Below are 17,269 nucleotides of genomic sequence, written 5' to 3'. Positions count from 1 at the left end.
CATATATATATATATTTATATATATATATCTGCAGCCCCAATCAAGAGGACGTTCTGCCCTCTATCGATCCTTTTTTAATCAATGAGAATATTCAGTATCCATTATACATTACCGAAGGTAGCAAACTCCCCGCGAGGGGCCTATGCGTTCTTCAAACCTGACAATGATGCAAAAATGAAACCTGGAGAATGAGAGAATTGAACTCCCGACTTCGTGCATGCTAAGCACGCACTCTACCAACTGAGTTAATTCCCGGACAATTTTCTTTGACTTTGTTTCTATCATAGTACAAATATAAAAAATTATGAATCACAAAGTGGCATTCCGTTCATTTGCCTCTGGATTTTTGTCCTTCGGACAATTAGTCCGGTCAGACCTGTTATTTCATTTCTTCTCTAGAGAACCCCATTTAGTTCGAATCTCACTCAGGAATTAAAAAAAATCAAAATCAAAATCTAACACATCGGACCAGAGTGCAGAACGCCCACCCAGAACTGGCGAGAATTAGGTGGAAACGGTCCGTACCGGCCGGTAATGGACGACTACCAACCCGAACGGTTATAAAACTACCTAACTCATGCTACTAGTCAATATTCAAGCGTTCCCATTGGCTTATAAGAATGTAAGTTACTGCCATCTTGAAATAAATAAGATCCCCAACAAGCACAAATTTGGAACTATACCAATGAATCGCGCAATTTGAGAATATTGGATTGCTTTGTATGAATTTCACGGCATATCGATTCATTACGACCGTTTCGAGATATACCTGGCCCACAATGTTCGCCCTGTTTTACATCATGATTCGACAGAGATATCTCTGACTCCGATTTCTTGCCCGACTGTACAGTGTACTGTTCCGTCACAATTCGTATAATTGTTGGTGGAAAATTCTCCGCAGCCATCACCGGGATGAGCTTAATTGTTGTCAGCTTTGCAGTGTATGGAAATACTAGGTCATATGATAAGGGATAAGTGTGTTTCAGCCCTATGTTTTGGCATGTACTGTTACTAGTCCGCTGTTTCCTTCGCAATGTTCTCTATGTGCACGACGCTATCGAAAACTACCAAAGCAGGGTTCAGATATTGCCACGCAATTGATATGCGACTTTTCACCACTCTTGGGCTCACATCAGGCACTAATAATTTTCTTTTTCAACCCCTCCCGGAATATCTCCAGAATCAATTCATATTGACCCGTCTTGAAAATTATATATCAACATTTGTCGTATTTGCCTTTTATAACAAAAGTTCCGAAGGAATTATAAGGAGAGTGTACGTGGTAGAGATAACAAAACTTTCAAAAACACATGCACGTTCCACATTTGAAGAGGAATCATTACCTCACTGAGGATTCACATCTTCCAAAGCATACAAACGACCACAGGATACTATCCTTTACGTCACTGACTCTTCATACCAATCGTATGAACTGAGTAAAACAAAATCAGCAACTATGTCAGTGTATGAACTGAGTAAAACAAAATCAGCAACTATGTCAGTGGGTAGCCACAGTGGGTGAGGAGACTACTATGATAGTTTTTTTCGAAGGTAGTGTTTGGCCATACAGCGGCTTGTAGAAGTACTATGCGCTTCGGATTATTATGCATGCAAGAGCAGTGCGCTGAAAGTGTAGTGTGTGCATACTGAATATGGGTTCACACGCAGTCTGTGGTATGTTGGCATGCAATGTCGTAGTTCAACAAACGACGGATTCATAAATCCTTCCATGACAAAAACCGCGTCCAGTATATCTCCATGTTGAAGATGCAAAAGTCTAGCCAACTCTTATATACCTTTCTTCGTTCCTGAATTTAAATGTTCAGCAAGAGCCTTTCAGTACTGGGGATGGATTGCTCGTCTAATACTTTATTTCTCTTGTATCACAAACTAAAGTTTCCCTCTTCTATTGATAGATCCTCCGAAGTTTTATTTTTTCTTTGGCATGACCAGATTAATCAGACCCCCCTTGTTAGCGACGATCATGCGCCGTATCGAGTCCTGTGAGTGTGCGATCAGGGAATAATTAGACTAAACCTTGCGAGCCCGTCCAGTACCAATTAAACGAAATGACTTTGTGGCTGTTTTTCTCATATAACATGTTGAGCATGGTTGCATCAGCACGTGTTAGTGTTCAAGGCTGTATATGAAAGCGAGGAAATAGACGCCGTCAGCATTTTCTCTCCCGCCTTTATCTGTCACATGTGTTTCCGTTGGATGGTATACCACCATAGTATATAAACAATGAGCTCACTTCACACAAACGACACACTACCACGCACAGCTGAACCGTGCGTTTAGATCCGAGATATACAACACACGAGACTGAATTTTTTTCATAGACACAGGTCGCATTCGCACACGGGGAATAGCATAGGCATGCGCAGTGATGTTGCGTCCGCCGACTCATTTCAAGCTATGTTAAAGCGTATACTCCACATGCAGCCATGCGTTGGAAATATGAGGAAATAGTACATAGTGCAGAACTTCCAATGAAGTCGTCTGCCAGCAACTATTTCGATCCAACAAGTACAAAATTGTATAATAATAGTATATAATGTGAGGTCTGTTCGAGCACGCGACATGTGCGATAAGACTCAGGGCGTACACGGACTACAATCAAATACATTGCAAAGACAAACCATATTGCAGTCCATCTCACTATATGCAATGTCCTATACATAATACTATGGCAGTCTGTCCCGCGGGATCAAAAGCGTCTCGAATATGTTAAGCCCAAGAAACGGCACATGGGATACCGTTCCAAGATACACGGCGTACAGCACACAATACGCAACACAGAACGAGCAATACAGTCCGTATGTAACAACGCATGCAGCCAGCACATACAAACTACTATAACAAACAGAGTTCCGTTACATGTATATAGCTATACTTATATAGCCACTAGAACTAAAAAATCTATCTACGTTATGTATCGCACGAGCATGTCACAGTAGTGTAAGACAGAACCGTAACATCCCAGACAACACCACACAGCAGACTTCACACAACCACGCCACACATAACAGGCTAAAGACGCGGTAGGCACCTCTGTTGCTTCCCTCCTGCACCAAATAGTTGACCCATACGAGTTGCTAGGTGTGTCTACCACGACTTACATGTCACAACCATTCGATACACCGCGGCACACAATGGTGCCATCACAAGTAACACCACTACCACTCAGCAACACGTATGGATTCAGCTGGATGCCAGCAGTAAGGCCTTACGATAAATACACACACCACAATCAGACACACTATACACAGACCCACACGCACAAACATATCGTGTCGAGTTGATGTTTCTTCATCGCGTTTGATGCCAGCAGCAAGGCACTACTATGAATACACACACCACAATCAAACACACTATATACAGAACCACGCGCACAAACATACCATGTCGAGTTGCTGTTTGTTCATCGCGTTTGATGCCAGCAGCAAAGCACTACTATAAAAACACACAGCACAATCAGACACACTATACACAGACCCACACGCACAAACATACCATGTCGAGTTGCTGTTTCTTCACCACGTCCGATGCTAAGGCCGCTTCCTGCACTTGGGCGTCTGTGGCATTTGAGTCCACCGTCACAGTGCCTTTAGTGCGACCGTTGATCTGAATCACCACTGTACGCTCAGCCGTCGCCAGTAGTTTGTGGTCCACCACAGGCCACCGCATGGCGCTTGTGGGTCGGTGGGTGACCACTTCCCATATCTGCCGTGCACGAGGATGAAGCGTGTGTAGGTGTTAGGGGTGTTAGGGGCATATCTGCTGTAGGTATTGGCGGGTAGAGGAGTATGAGAGGAGGTGAGAGATGGTGCAGAGCGGAGGGAACATATGTAGGAAACGGCACGAGAGGAAGATGATACTTTTTTAAATTTAGAATAGTGTGAGCGGGTGGAATGTTATATGCCAACTGCTGTACGTGCGATCCCCCACAGACCACCGTATGGCGCTTGTGGGTCAGCGTGTCACCACCTCTCATATCTGTGGCAAAAAAAAAGCGGGTACCGCGATGTAGGTATACACTTAGATATCTGGTATCATCAAGTCCATGTAGGTGTGGGGTGTGTGGAGAAGTGCACCAGTGCCAAGAAGACACGCGTATCTGTACATAAGTGGTCCGCCACAGGCCACCGCACGGCATTTATAGGCCGGGATATCACGATATGTCATATCTGTGGCAAAAAAGAAAATATTCTGACAGAGCACAAAAGGTACAGCTGAAACCATGTATGCGCATGTCATGAGAGCTCGAGTGTCTTTCGTCCCTCTCCGCGTAGGTGTCTGTGCGCTTATACTCCAAAGAGGTGGATGGCTGTAAAACACTCGTTGTCCCAGACACACAGGTTGCTTGTTGTGGCTTTCGCATGGATAGGTGGATGCCTGACTAATACATTCGGGTGATAGGGTGTACCTTGGCAGATATGATATCCGTGATGTCTTAGATGCGGTCAGACAACCCAGGCCAATACATGGTAATCGTGATGAGGCATACTGCTTTCCCCTCAGTATACGTGCCAGATGGTGTGTACTAAAACAGTACGGTCTTCGTTCCTATACGCTACGAGATAGTCTCTAAAAACGGACCAGACAGGGCACCCTCGAAGTTTAGGACTGCCAATATGAGGATTTGGCCCATACCTACCTCAGAAGCAATGTGGGGCACCATTGGGTATGATAGCACCGCCAGCATTTCAATGCAATCGTGGAGGAGGATGGAGCTCATGCCTCTGTCCCTGTGCTGCCGTATCTCTGCCAGTGACAAATGGTCAAGATGAGGCATGAGATTATAAATAAACTCAGGTTGGTATAAGTACATAAATAGGTATGCATCTGTGGCACATGCGCTGGTAGGCATGCCGAGGTGTGTTCAGTGTATGCATACGATCATCTTATATGCCACAGCGTGTACAGCTGTCTGCCCCACATTGACCATCAGTCATATACAGTGAATTTGTGGAGAGGTTGTCACACATTGACCTCAAGTAACATGCGTACACAGTGAATTTGATAGGAGTATCGGAGAACTAGACAGGCTACTGGTTGTGGCACATGCATGGATCAGATCAACTGTTGTACGCGGAAACCAAGTTTGCGACTACAGTATACCAAGTTTGCGGATAGACCTGAACACCCATTCACAGTAAAACATTCGTATCCCGACCCGTCGGGTATGCGTTCGTTCACATAATTCATACACGCATGTGGCCACACTACAACTAGATGGGTGTAAGTATCGGCTCATCTACGCTCCACTCCGTACATGATGTTTGAGATTAAGTTTATGCTACATACGAGAGATAAGATGATTCACCGTTATTGCTCATCAAAACGTATACGGAACTACATGGTACAGGTAGGTACGTAAACTGACACAGATGGCACAGAGGAGTACCAATACTGTTACACTGGTTAAGGTAAGTACGTATACAGTCACACATGGTATAGGTTTGTACGAATATTCTTACACTGGATAATATAACTACGTATACAGCCACACATGGTACAGGTGAGTACAAATACTGTTACACTTTTTAAGGTAAGTACGTATAATGTCCCACATGGTACAGGCAAGTACGTGAAATGTCAAGTACGTAAAATGTCACACATGATACAGTATCTTTGTGAGTACTGACACAATTGGTGCATACAAAAGCGTATACTTTCCTACATAACCAAGGCAGATTGGTTTACTATCACACTCTGTACAGATAAGTATGTATACCATTGGTGAAGCCCATGAGCTTTGCGACGGCAGAGTTGAACGAATGGGTTTCCAGTGCTGTCTCTACCTAAGCGAACGACAAGGTTTATATGTCGAGTGGTGAGTATACCCAGATGTATTTGGGTATATGTATGGTAGTATATATATTGCATATATATATATATACATATACATATACATATACATATATGTATTTATATATTTATGCCATAGTCAGTATTTCAAGATGTATTTGGATATATGTATGGTAGTATGGAGAATGGAAACATGTATAGTTATAGAGGTATATATATGCCGAGTAGTAAGTATACCCAGATGTGTTTGGGTATATGTATGATAGTATATATATTGTATATATATATATTTATAGATATATATATATATATGCCATGGTCAGTATTTCAAGATGTATTTGGATATATCCATGGTAGTATGTAGAATGACAATATATCTAGTTATAGAGGTATATATATGTCGAGTAGTGAGTATACCCATATGTATTTATAGATATATATATATATATATATATGCCATAGTCAGTTTTACAAGATGTATTTGGATATATGTATGGTAGTATGTAGAATGGAAACATGCATAGTTATAGAGGTGTATATTATATGCTGAGTAGTGAGTATACCCAGATGTATTTGGGTATATGTATGGTAGTTTGTAGAATGAATATCTATAGTTATAGTGGTATATTATATGCCGTAATCAACAATCCCAGATGTATTTGGGAATATGCATGGTAGTATATAGAATGTATATATACTTAGTCATATGCCGTGGTGGGTATACCCATATTGTTTGATATCGTTGTATATAGTAGGAGATCGAGGCATTGTAGTTTGCACAGCGATGTGTTTCCACACTTAACAGAATGCATATATATATAATACATATATATACGAGTGGTAAACATACAGGGTTGTTTACTATTGCTGTATGCAACAGGAGAAGGCGACAACGTGTTGCACACGGTGATATGTATAAACCAACCGATGACATACTCGAGAGGGCTCGTAAAGTGGGACGTGAGTGATCAAACGGACTATCTCAGGTGTTGCACACATCGATTAAAGCCCTACAACCCTAAAACCCATCCACGTAGAGTTTATTTCCGAACATGGCAAATATTTAGACGGAATAGAGTCTAGTGGTAGCTGTGCGCTAAGTGATAGTTGAGCTCACACTATATGAGGTGTCCCGATCTGAGCTATAGCACAGCTAACTGCAACAAACAATCCGCAGATGAAAACACAGGGCGATATATATTCAACATAAACCCGTTGTCTGGGTAATGATGGTACAACCAAGGAGTATTTAATGTCTAACGGCGAGTACATACAGATTAAAACCCTAAAACCCAAAACCTTGCTAGGTAAGCTACCTACCTACCTACCTACCGAGAGAGAGAGAGAGGAAGCGATACATACACACATCCTCCACGGACTAACGATAAGGCGCGTGTACATACCACATGATCATGTATGCGTTTAATGAGGCTACTCGCCTAACGCTCCGGTGGACTGTACCCTAGAAACAAGCTATGCCTGACTCGATTGGCTCACGACCAATGACACTCACCCATTGCACAGTGACTATAGAAACCCTAAACCCAAACCTTAAAACTCTAGACACTCACTGATTGTACAGTAACTTTAAAAACTTTAAACACTAAAATCTATGATACCGATTGCACAGTAACTCTAGAAACCCTACGACACTCACCGATTGGACTGTGCGGTGCAGCATACGTCGTGACTCGATGTCGATGTCTGAGCCTTTGTAGCCATCGTCTGTGAGGATACGACACTCCAACAACTCCTGCACCAACCCCCACACACGCACCAGCCACCGCCGAGACCCCTGAATACTCTGCGTGTCCCTGGAAAAAAAAACAGCGAGGCGAAGAAAAGTATTGCATCATTCTGAAGTGGTATACATAGTAATAAGTATAAGAATAAGAATAGGAATAATAATAATAATATTTTTTTTTAATAACAATAAAAAATATATAATAATATAATAGTAATATATCTTTTTGGGCATTATATGTGAGGGGTGGGAAGACTATCAACTCCTGCCCTAGCAACTACACTAGCATCAGCCACCGCCGGGACCCCTACTAGGTGCTGTTTGCGTGCTAATTGGAATGAAAAAGAGTATGTAATTCAAACACACAGTACATTTAAACCTAGTACAAACACATCTAGCTTAAGTGCTCGATGAATAATCTATACAGCTTCTGTGATGTACCCACTCTGTCGTTTTCGGGGTTTTAGGGGTTCTAGGATTTACAAGGTTTAATGAGACCCTAAACCATCCATAAGAATGGCGAGATAACGACGCACATCGCGCGCACGAGGACTAGAATGAATAAACAAATCAATAGACGAATGAATGAATAAATCAACAAATCAATACATCAATAAACCAATGAACCAATAAATCAACAAACAAATAAACCAATAAACCAATAAATCAACAAACCAATAAACCAATAAATCAATAAACCAATAAATCAAGAAATAAATAAATATACCAATGCCAATCTAGTACGAGTTCAGAAAGTACTTTGAATGGCATATGAAGTAGCAATGTGACGACATCACGTTGCTCAGTCCATATCACTACCTACACATCGTTTCATATTACATAACAACACTCTTCACTATAGTACAATGCATACCAGTCCAGTACAAGCTCAGGGGGCGCCTTGAATAACATGTGCAATCGCAGTGTATCTACACCGTGCTGCTCGGAGGCGGCACTGGGGTCAACGCCGTTGTATTTGGATTTGGACATCTTCTCAAACGAATCAGTTGGGACCAACCCGCTCTCTCGAATGAGTGGTTTTAATGGATCTGTTTAGGGTTTAGGGTTCGGGTAGAGTTTAGGGTTATAGTCTAGAATTAGTGTAGGGTTAGAGTATGGGGTTCAGAATTAATTTAGGGCTAGGATTCAGGTAGAGTTCAAGTTTAGAGTCCAAGAATATGTTAGGGCAATAGGGTGTAGGGTTAAGAGGGCGTGTTGGGTGCACATACGCACGTGTGCGTGTGCGTGGGTAGACGTGTGTGCAACAAGACGCATGCACATGCATTCAGATGTAATACTGATAAATACACACGAGTACACAGATGTCTGTACACACAAACACTTGTCGATTCACTTGCCTATGTGTACATACCCGCGATGTCCTGCATCAGACACTTTCACAATTACCAAGAGGAAATCCATACACGTATACACATAAATATACATACACACACACACACACATATATATATATACATACATACACACACACACATACACACAGGCAACAGGCCGGAATGTGGGCATTAAAACGTGTTATAAAGTACACTTCTCAGCAACAGACATATATAAAGAGCGGTGTTGACGCCCGTAAAGCTCATCTCCACACGCTTTTTGTAGCTCAAGATACTCACTTTGCTATGTCCCGCATACACTACGCACGAGGGAGAGTTGCCATTATAAACCAGACGCAAATGCACAATAACCACACACACGAACAGGTAAACTATACATGCACACACACATACACAAACACACACACACACACATATATATATATACATGTATATACATACATACATAAATACATACATATACAAACACACACACACACATATATATATATATATGTACATATACATACACACACACACACACACACATATATATATATATATATACCATATATATTTATTTATTAACATATATATACTGATACATTGAACATATGATTACATACGTGGAAAATACCAGAAAACAACAAAGGTGGGAAGGGAAAAGCGCTAACTAGATCTCTACACACGCACACGCACAGGCGAGAGAGAGAGCAGTTGGGACGCATAGAGAATGATACCTGAGAGGTCCACTTCATCGGGTTTGAGGTACTGGCCTGTGGTGGGGTGAGTGAATGTCCTGCCATGCACCATGCCTTGGTTCAGCAGCTCAGTGAAAGGCTCGGAACAGTTTGGGATCACACCCTCATCCCTCAGAAACTGGGGCAAACAAGCGATGCGTTAAAACACGTATATATATATATATATATAAACTTAACGGGAAGGAAAAAAAAGTACCTCACCCTCGTCCCTCAGCAACAGAGGCAAATAGGGCATGTATTAAAAATATTAAAGTACTTAACGGGAAGAGTTGAGACAAAGTTAGGGATAAAAAAACCACAAAAACGCTAAATGAAATGCGGTCAAAGAGCATATAGGGGTGTGACTAAAAATAGAAAAGTTAAACTGCAGTTTGAACCCTAAACCTTAAAACAAGGCAGACTAAGTGGACCACAGATCAAAGGCAGAGATGACCAAAGTGAGTACATACGAAACGACAACACGTGTGAATTCAGGGCGAGGAATGAGCGTCTTATTCATGAGAGAAGAAAGAAATAAACTCAAATGTCCAAGAATAAAGATATATGTCCAAGAATAAATATAAAAACCTATTCATCCATGAATAAATAAATAAACTTATTCATCCACGAATAAATAAATAAATTTATTCATCCACGAATAAATAAAGAAACTTATTCATCCAATAAAAAAAAATAGTATTCGAACTGATTGTATCAGCACACAACATAAGACACCGTAGAAGTGACACACAAACCATCTACTGACAGCTTACGAGCGCATGGCAAGCGGCAACGCGCTACTAGTGGCCTTCAGGCGAGACAATGCGAGACAACCCAAACCGTAGAAACCGTGGCGGATATACACAAGACTATTATCGGATACCAGGGTAACGAAGCGGTAGTACCAACATACAGGAGAAACCTATCCGTTACCTTGGTAACCAAGCGGGTATACAAATTTACAGCAGAAACCCATCCGTTACCTTGGTAACGAAGCGGGAGTACAACAGGTGCATGATGGCATGTTCGATGCCTCCGATGTACAAATCCACCGGCATGCCCTTAACAGCCGCAGCCCCTGCCAATCTGAGAAAGACGGGAGAACGAGGGACAGAGTACGTAAACGAGGGACAGAGTACGTAAACGAGGGACAGAGTACGTGAACGAGGGATGGATTAAGTAAGGAAACAAGGATAAGGTGAGCGAGTAACACAAGGCGTACAGGAGCAATGAAGTTATGTGGAGTGAGTACCACGCGAAGTCATTGAGCGCAGCAACGAAGACGGGCGCCACAAGCCAAGCAACAATGAGCAATACAGAGGACATGGTAAATATGAAAGGTAACGGATACTAATGCTCAATCATCGATGCTGCGAGTGCTATTTATATGCAGAACGACACCATCCAGCCAAGACGTTTGAACGGGAAGGGCACCTACTACGAATGCCACTCGTGCAGCTCTGACGCATAGGTCTTGGTAATTGGTATTGTTTGGAATATACTTCTGAATAACACATACGAGGAATACCACTCGTACAGCTCTGACGCATATGTCTTAGTAATTGGCACTGTTTGGAATACACTTCTGAATAACACCTACTAGAAATACCACTGATATAACTTTGACGCATAGGTCTTGGTAATTGGTACTGTTTGGAATATACTTCTGAATAACACCTACAGCCTACACTTACGCTTCAGTATTGTTGGGGTCCAGATAGCGGAGGAAGTACCAGGAGGAGTCCACGAACGTGTCCATTGTGTTGGTGTCTCGTACGGCAGGTCCATGACATCTTCAAGAGTAGACGTCGAGTATATGGGATGAGTGGACAGAGACAAGGGCATATACGTTTTAATACGTTTTAATGGGGCGTATGAGTTGAGTGGACAGAGACAAGGGCGTATACGTTTTAATACGTCTTAATGGGGCGAATGGGAAGAATGGTCAGAGACAAGGGCGTATACGTTTTAAAACGTTTTTAAGGGGCGTATAGGATGAATGGACAGAGACAAAGGCATATGTGTTTTAGTACGCTTAAATGGGGCGTATGGGACGAGAGGACAGAACAAGGGCGTATACGTTTCAATACGCTTTAATAGGGCGTATGGGATGAGTGGACAGAGACAAGGGTGTATGAGTTTTAATACGTTTAAAAAATAAAAACAAGGTCAGTCACAGCAGTTGTGAAGTAGATGAAGGGAATGAGAGGCAAAGGCTGTTGAGATACACAGAAACATGATACGGTGAATGGCCTGGCCTCTGAGGTACTGTTTATACTTGTGCCATAAGTTGAATCGTACACTAGAATATACAGTCCTCTTCCATACCTTGCACACACACAAACACACACACACACATATATATATATATACAGACAGATAGACAGACAGACATATATATAAATATATAGACAAAAAGACAGACATAGACATACATACATACATACACAAACACACACACACACACATATATATATATATATATATATACATATATATATATACATATATATTACATATACATATATATACACACACACACACACACACACTATATATATATATATATATACATACATAAATACTACACACACACACACACACACACACATATATATATATATATATACATACATAAATACATACATATTTACATATTTATGTGACCTTTTCAAACCACCGACAATGAGTCACAGGCTGCACTCTCACTCCATACATGCTACACATCTAGAACCACTTAACGCGCCGATACGGTATGTAGTTCTTGTACCTCATGTTATAACCACACCGAGCACAGCCATTCCTTGGCGGTGCCTTTTGGGATTGCATTTGGGTATCAGCATTGGACCCCTAACCTCCATCCCTAGTGGAAACACAAGTACAAGCACATACCCCTGTTCCAAACCTCACACAGACATACATCGCCGAACCAGCATTAGACACATGCTGAACTTATCTGTACGGAACAATAGAGACACTCCGCACACGTGTGCTACACCTCAGTATCTCATACACGGGACCTCACGTATGTACTATGCTTCTAAGGTTAAAACTCCTAGACCCTAAAGCGAAGATCCACCTCAACTACTGAGCAGCCAATCCAAAACCATGTCCCATATTATGATTGCCAAGCTACCATCCACACACCTATCCCGTGTCTGTCACACACATACATATACATACACACACACACACGCACACATAAACAAAAACATACACACACACATCTTGACAAGACACACGTGCAACCGCCATACTTTGGACATGTCGTATGCAGCCAATCCTTGGCTGTCTCTAATGGAGACCCACCACGACCACTGAGCGTGACTGTCTCCGGCAGTCGCACTGGCAAGTCACTCTCAGGCACAGCCACGGCCTTACAACTCTTGCAGTGGACAATGGGAATTGGAGCGCCCCAGTATCTAATGAAGGATTACCAATAAATACGATGTAAATGGATATGCATTCATGGGTTATAATAGATATGAACTCATGAGTTATTAATAGATATGAAATCATGAGGTTTAAAATATTGTAAAAAAATGTAGAGTATGGAGAGTAGTTGAAAGGTACGAGACAATAGGATACAATAGACCTCTTCTTAAGTACGGTTATCTCAGCTAGGAAAAGTCCTTAGTCTGAGAGAACCGAACTGAGTCATCATTTGTGTTGTCTTATATACTTAGTGCGTTCTTAAGTGCTATGGACTGCAACCAGTGGTAGATACCCTAATCAAAGAAGATAAGCAACCAGATGGGAGTGAGGGACACTTGTCAGACATAGAACACACCAAGCATATAAGACAGCACAAATAAAGACTCAGTTCGGTTCTCTCAGACTGGGGACTTTTTCCTAGCTGAGATAGCCGTACTTGAGAAGAGGTCTATTGTATCCTGTTGTCTCGTACCTTTCAGCTACTCTCCATACTCTACAATATTAACTCATGGGCTATAAATAGATGTGAACTCATGAGCTATAAATAGATATGAAATCATGAGGTTTAAATGAATATCAACTCATGGGTTATAAATAGATGTGAACTCATGAGTTATAAATATATATGAATTTATGAGGTTTAAATGAATATGAATTTATGATTTATAAATAGATATGAATTCATGAGGTTTTAAATGGACATGAACTCATGGGTTATAAATAGATGTGAACTGATGAGGTATAAATAGATATGAATTCATGAGGTTTAAATGAATATGAACACATGGGTTATAGATAGATGTGAACTGATGAGGTATAAATAAATATGAATTCATGAGGTTAAATGAATATGAACTCATGGGCTATAAATAGATGTGAGCTCATGAGTTATAAATAGATATGAATTCATGAGCTATAAATGGATATGAATTCATGGGATATAAATAGATCTGAATTCATGAGCTATAAATATATATGAACACAAGAGTTATAAATAGATACCAACTCATGAGTTGCATATAGATATAACTCGCAAGTTATATATGAATATGAACTCTTGGGATATAAATATATATGAACTCATGGGTCATAAATAGATGACATCATGAGTTATAAAAAGATATGAACTCATGGGTTATAAATAGATTTGACAGAATGAGCTTTTTGACAACTTGATGGAGAAAACTAGGTGATATACCAAATTCGGGAACGATGTCTCAGGTTTTATGAGAAGGAAGCATTTGTCTATGTTTCGCTCAGCTGGCGATTCCCAGTAGTTCCATATTTGCCGCATAGCGCAAGGTAAATTGGTTAGTCAATTAGCAAGCGAATCCTAATTCAATATACTACTCACCATAGCCTTAGGCCAATCTTAATTCAATATATTACTCACCACATCCTTAAGCCAATCCTAATTCTACATACTACTCACCATAGCCTGAAGCCAAGGCTGATATTATATGCTACTCACCGTTGCCTTAAGCCAACCCCAATTCTATATATTACTCATCATAGACTTAAACCAATCCTAATTCTGTATACTACTCACCATTGCCTTAAGCCAACCCCAATTCCATATACTACTCACCATAGCCTTAAGCCAATCGTAATTCTATATACAATTCACTATAGCCATAAGCCAATCGTAATTCTATATATTATTCATTATAGCCTTAAGCCAATCGTAATTCTATATACAATTCACCATAGCCTTAAGCCAATCGTAATTCTATATACTATTCATTATAGCCTGCAGACGGTCCAGTCTCTTGTCCGATACTGTGTTTGGATCCTCCATGTGCATGTAAAACGTCTCCACCGCGGATCGCTACTTGGCTGAGTCACACACACACACACACACACACACACACACACACACATATATATATATACCTATACATCAAAATACGCACACACATAAGCTATACGAGACAAAGAAGTGTGTATGTATACATCACACACCTCTGCCTGCTGACGCCCCAGTCTCTGATCTTGTACTGTGTGGTGGTCTCTCCAATGCCCATGTCGAGTGCCTTCGCCGCGATCGCTGCGCGGCCCAGTGCTACTGGCATACCACTGAACTCCCCACTCTCCACCAACACCACACTATCAGTATCCTCAGCGGCACCTTCACTACCACTACCGTCTGCTTGACTACCTACATTGTCCCTACCGTCGGAATCTCCACCCCCTATCGACCCAGAGGACCCCGCTGCACCCAGGTCTGTACCACTGTAGACTGGGACTACCTCCAGGTTGTGGTTCTGGGCAAATAGGGCGTCTCTGCTGTCGTGTGCGGGTACGCCCATCACTGCACCGGTGCCGTAGTCGGACAGCACATAGTCGCACGCATACACGGGGATACGCTTGCCGTTAAACGGGTTGAGCGCGTACAGTTGTAAATCAAGCCCGGTAGAGGATCCTGATAATTATATAGTACAAAGATAAGGTATACAAGGTGGTACGAGATATGCAAAGATACCAAGATACAGAAGGTAGTAAGAGACATACAAAGATAAGATATACTAAGATACACAAGGTGGTAGTAGATATACAAATAAGATAAACTAAGATATACAAGGTAGTAAGAGACATACAAAGATAACATATACTAAGATATAAAAGGTAGTAAGAGACCTACAAATATAAGATATACTAAGATATACAAGGTGATATGAGACATACAAAGATAAGATATAGTAAGATTTGCAAGATATTTAGAGTTATGCAAAGATAAGATATACCAAGATATTCAAGGTAGTAAGAGACATACAAATAGAAGATATACTAAGATATACAAGGTAGCAAGATACATACAAAGATATACAAGGTGGTAAGACTGTTGTATTGGAGTGTGGGTCGGGTTGATGCAACTGCGGTGCGATTGTTGGACAGCTCTCAGTCGCACGCACTCACAAGAGATACAATACGTATACCCAGGAAACAGGTTGAATGCGTACATTGCCAGATCAACCCGCGCAGTAGGTACATGAAGGATTGTAATGCAGACGTTTGTATGGGGTTTTTCATAGGGTTTTAGGGTTTTCATTGTATTACATTGGGGTGTGGGAACCGTGTCTGGGTGAAGCAGTACATAATCGCACGCAAACATGGCCACACAGACGCGTACAGGAGTGAGAATGTGTAGTGGTGGGTAAGTCCAAGTCCAGCGGAGGAGCCTTTGTGGAGTGAGTGGTGTTCAACGAGGCAAATGTGTACGTTATATTTGTTGTTCGAACTGTTTAACCCTGCAAACCTTTCGCGTAATAGTCATAGTAACAGGCACGCGACTGTGGAGATGTGATTAGATTGGTACGTTGTACTGCGACGGCCGTAGATGACCCCCTTGAGGAGCCGTAATATGTAATGAGTGGTGAGCATTGTTTTGTTTTGTTTTATATATATATACATACATAAACATACATACATACATACGTACATACGTACATACATACATATATATATATATATACATTTCTATATAAATATGTATATGAATGTTGTCACTCATCTCCTCCGGCCTGGCGTACAATAGAGCTAATATCCGTCACACTGTGTACGTACTGCTCTACTTTAATTTGGTCTACATGCGAATATGTATATACATGTTATAGCTCACCTCGTTGGACACTTAATATACGGACACAGACACAGACACAGACACAGACACACACACACACATATATATATATATAAATATATATATGTGTGTGTGTACATATATATACATATACATTTACAGGTCAATGAATGCTGTAACTTACCTCCTTCAGCCTGGCGTGTAGTTGAGCTCATATTCGCAACTTTGTGTACGTATTGCTCCACAGTAGTACGGCGTTTTTCCCGTGCACTGTCACTCTCGGCTGAGACCAGATCGCACGACGCTTTCACCATCTCGTGTTCCGGTGCGAGGGCGAGGAAAGATGCCCCGAACACTGTTTCAACCTAATGTAAAGCGAGATACTACATTGAAATTATATATATATATACATATATATGCATATATACATATATATATATACCCACCCACACCCACACCCACACACACACACATATATACGCAATAAAAAATACAAATACAAACAAAATACAAATGCAAACACACACGTACATACATGCATATATATAATATAAATATATATATATATATATATATTTTCACGCACACACACACACACACACATATATATATACTACAGTA

The 17,269-nt window shown here is 41.1% G+C and overlaps 1 protein-coding gene and 1 non-coding gene across 2 annotated transcripts; both read right to left on the bottom strand.

Moving 5' to 3' along the window:
- Positions 1 to 183: 183 nt before the first annotated feature.
- On the bottom strand, positions 184 to 256 carry SARC_30106. Its single transcript has one exon. It is a non-coding gene; the product is annotated as a tRNA-Ala (tRNA).
- A 1,590-nt stretch (positions 257 to 1,846) lies between these two features.
- On the bottom strand, positions 1,847 to 17,015 carry SARC_04965 (hypothetical protein). Its single transcript, XM_014301178.1, has 12 exons — positions 16,833 to 17,015; positions 15,031 to 15,490; positions 12,891 to 13,055; positions 11,328 to 11,426; positions 10,617 to 10,719; positions 9,634 to 9,772; positions 8,434 to 8,608; positions 7,473 to 7,629; positions 5,742 to 5,808; positions 4,662 to 4,768; positions 3,518 to 3,727; positions 1,847 to 2,002 (listed from the first exon to the last, which is right to left on the bottom strand). Exons 1-12 carry the CDS (start codon positions 16,960 to 16,962, stop codon positions 1,931 to 1,933), a joined length of 1,884 nt encoding a protein of 627 aa, XP_014156653.1. The 5' UTR covers positions 16,963 to 17,015; the 3' UTR covers positions 1,847 to 1,930.
- Positions 17,016 to 17,269: the final 254 nt, after the last annotated feature.

The sequence above is a fragment of the Sphaeroforma arctica genome (assembly GCF_001186125.1).
Source record: "Sphaeroforma arctica JP610 unplaced genomic scaffold supercont1.300, whole genome shotgun sequence".
Classification (NCBI taxonomy): domain Eukaryota; class Ichthyosporea; order Ichthyophonida; genus Sphaeroforma; species Sphaeroforma arctica.
Note: the sequence above shows the minus strand (reverse complement) of the source record. Positions and strands in the feature narration are given on the sequence as shown.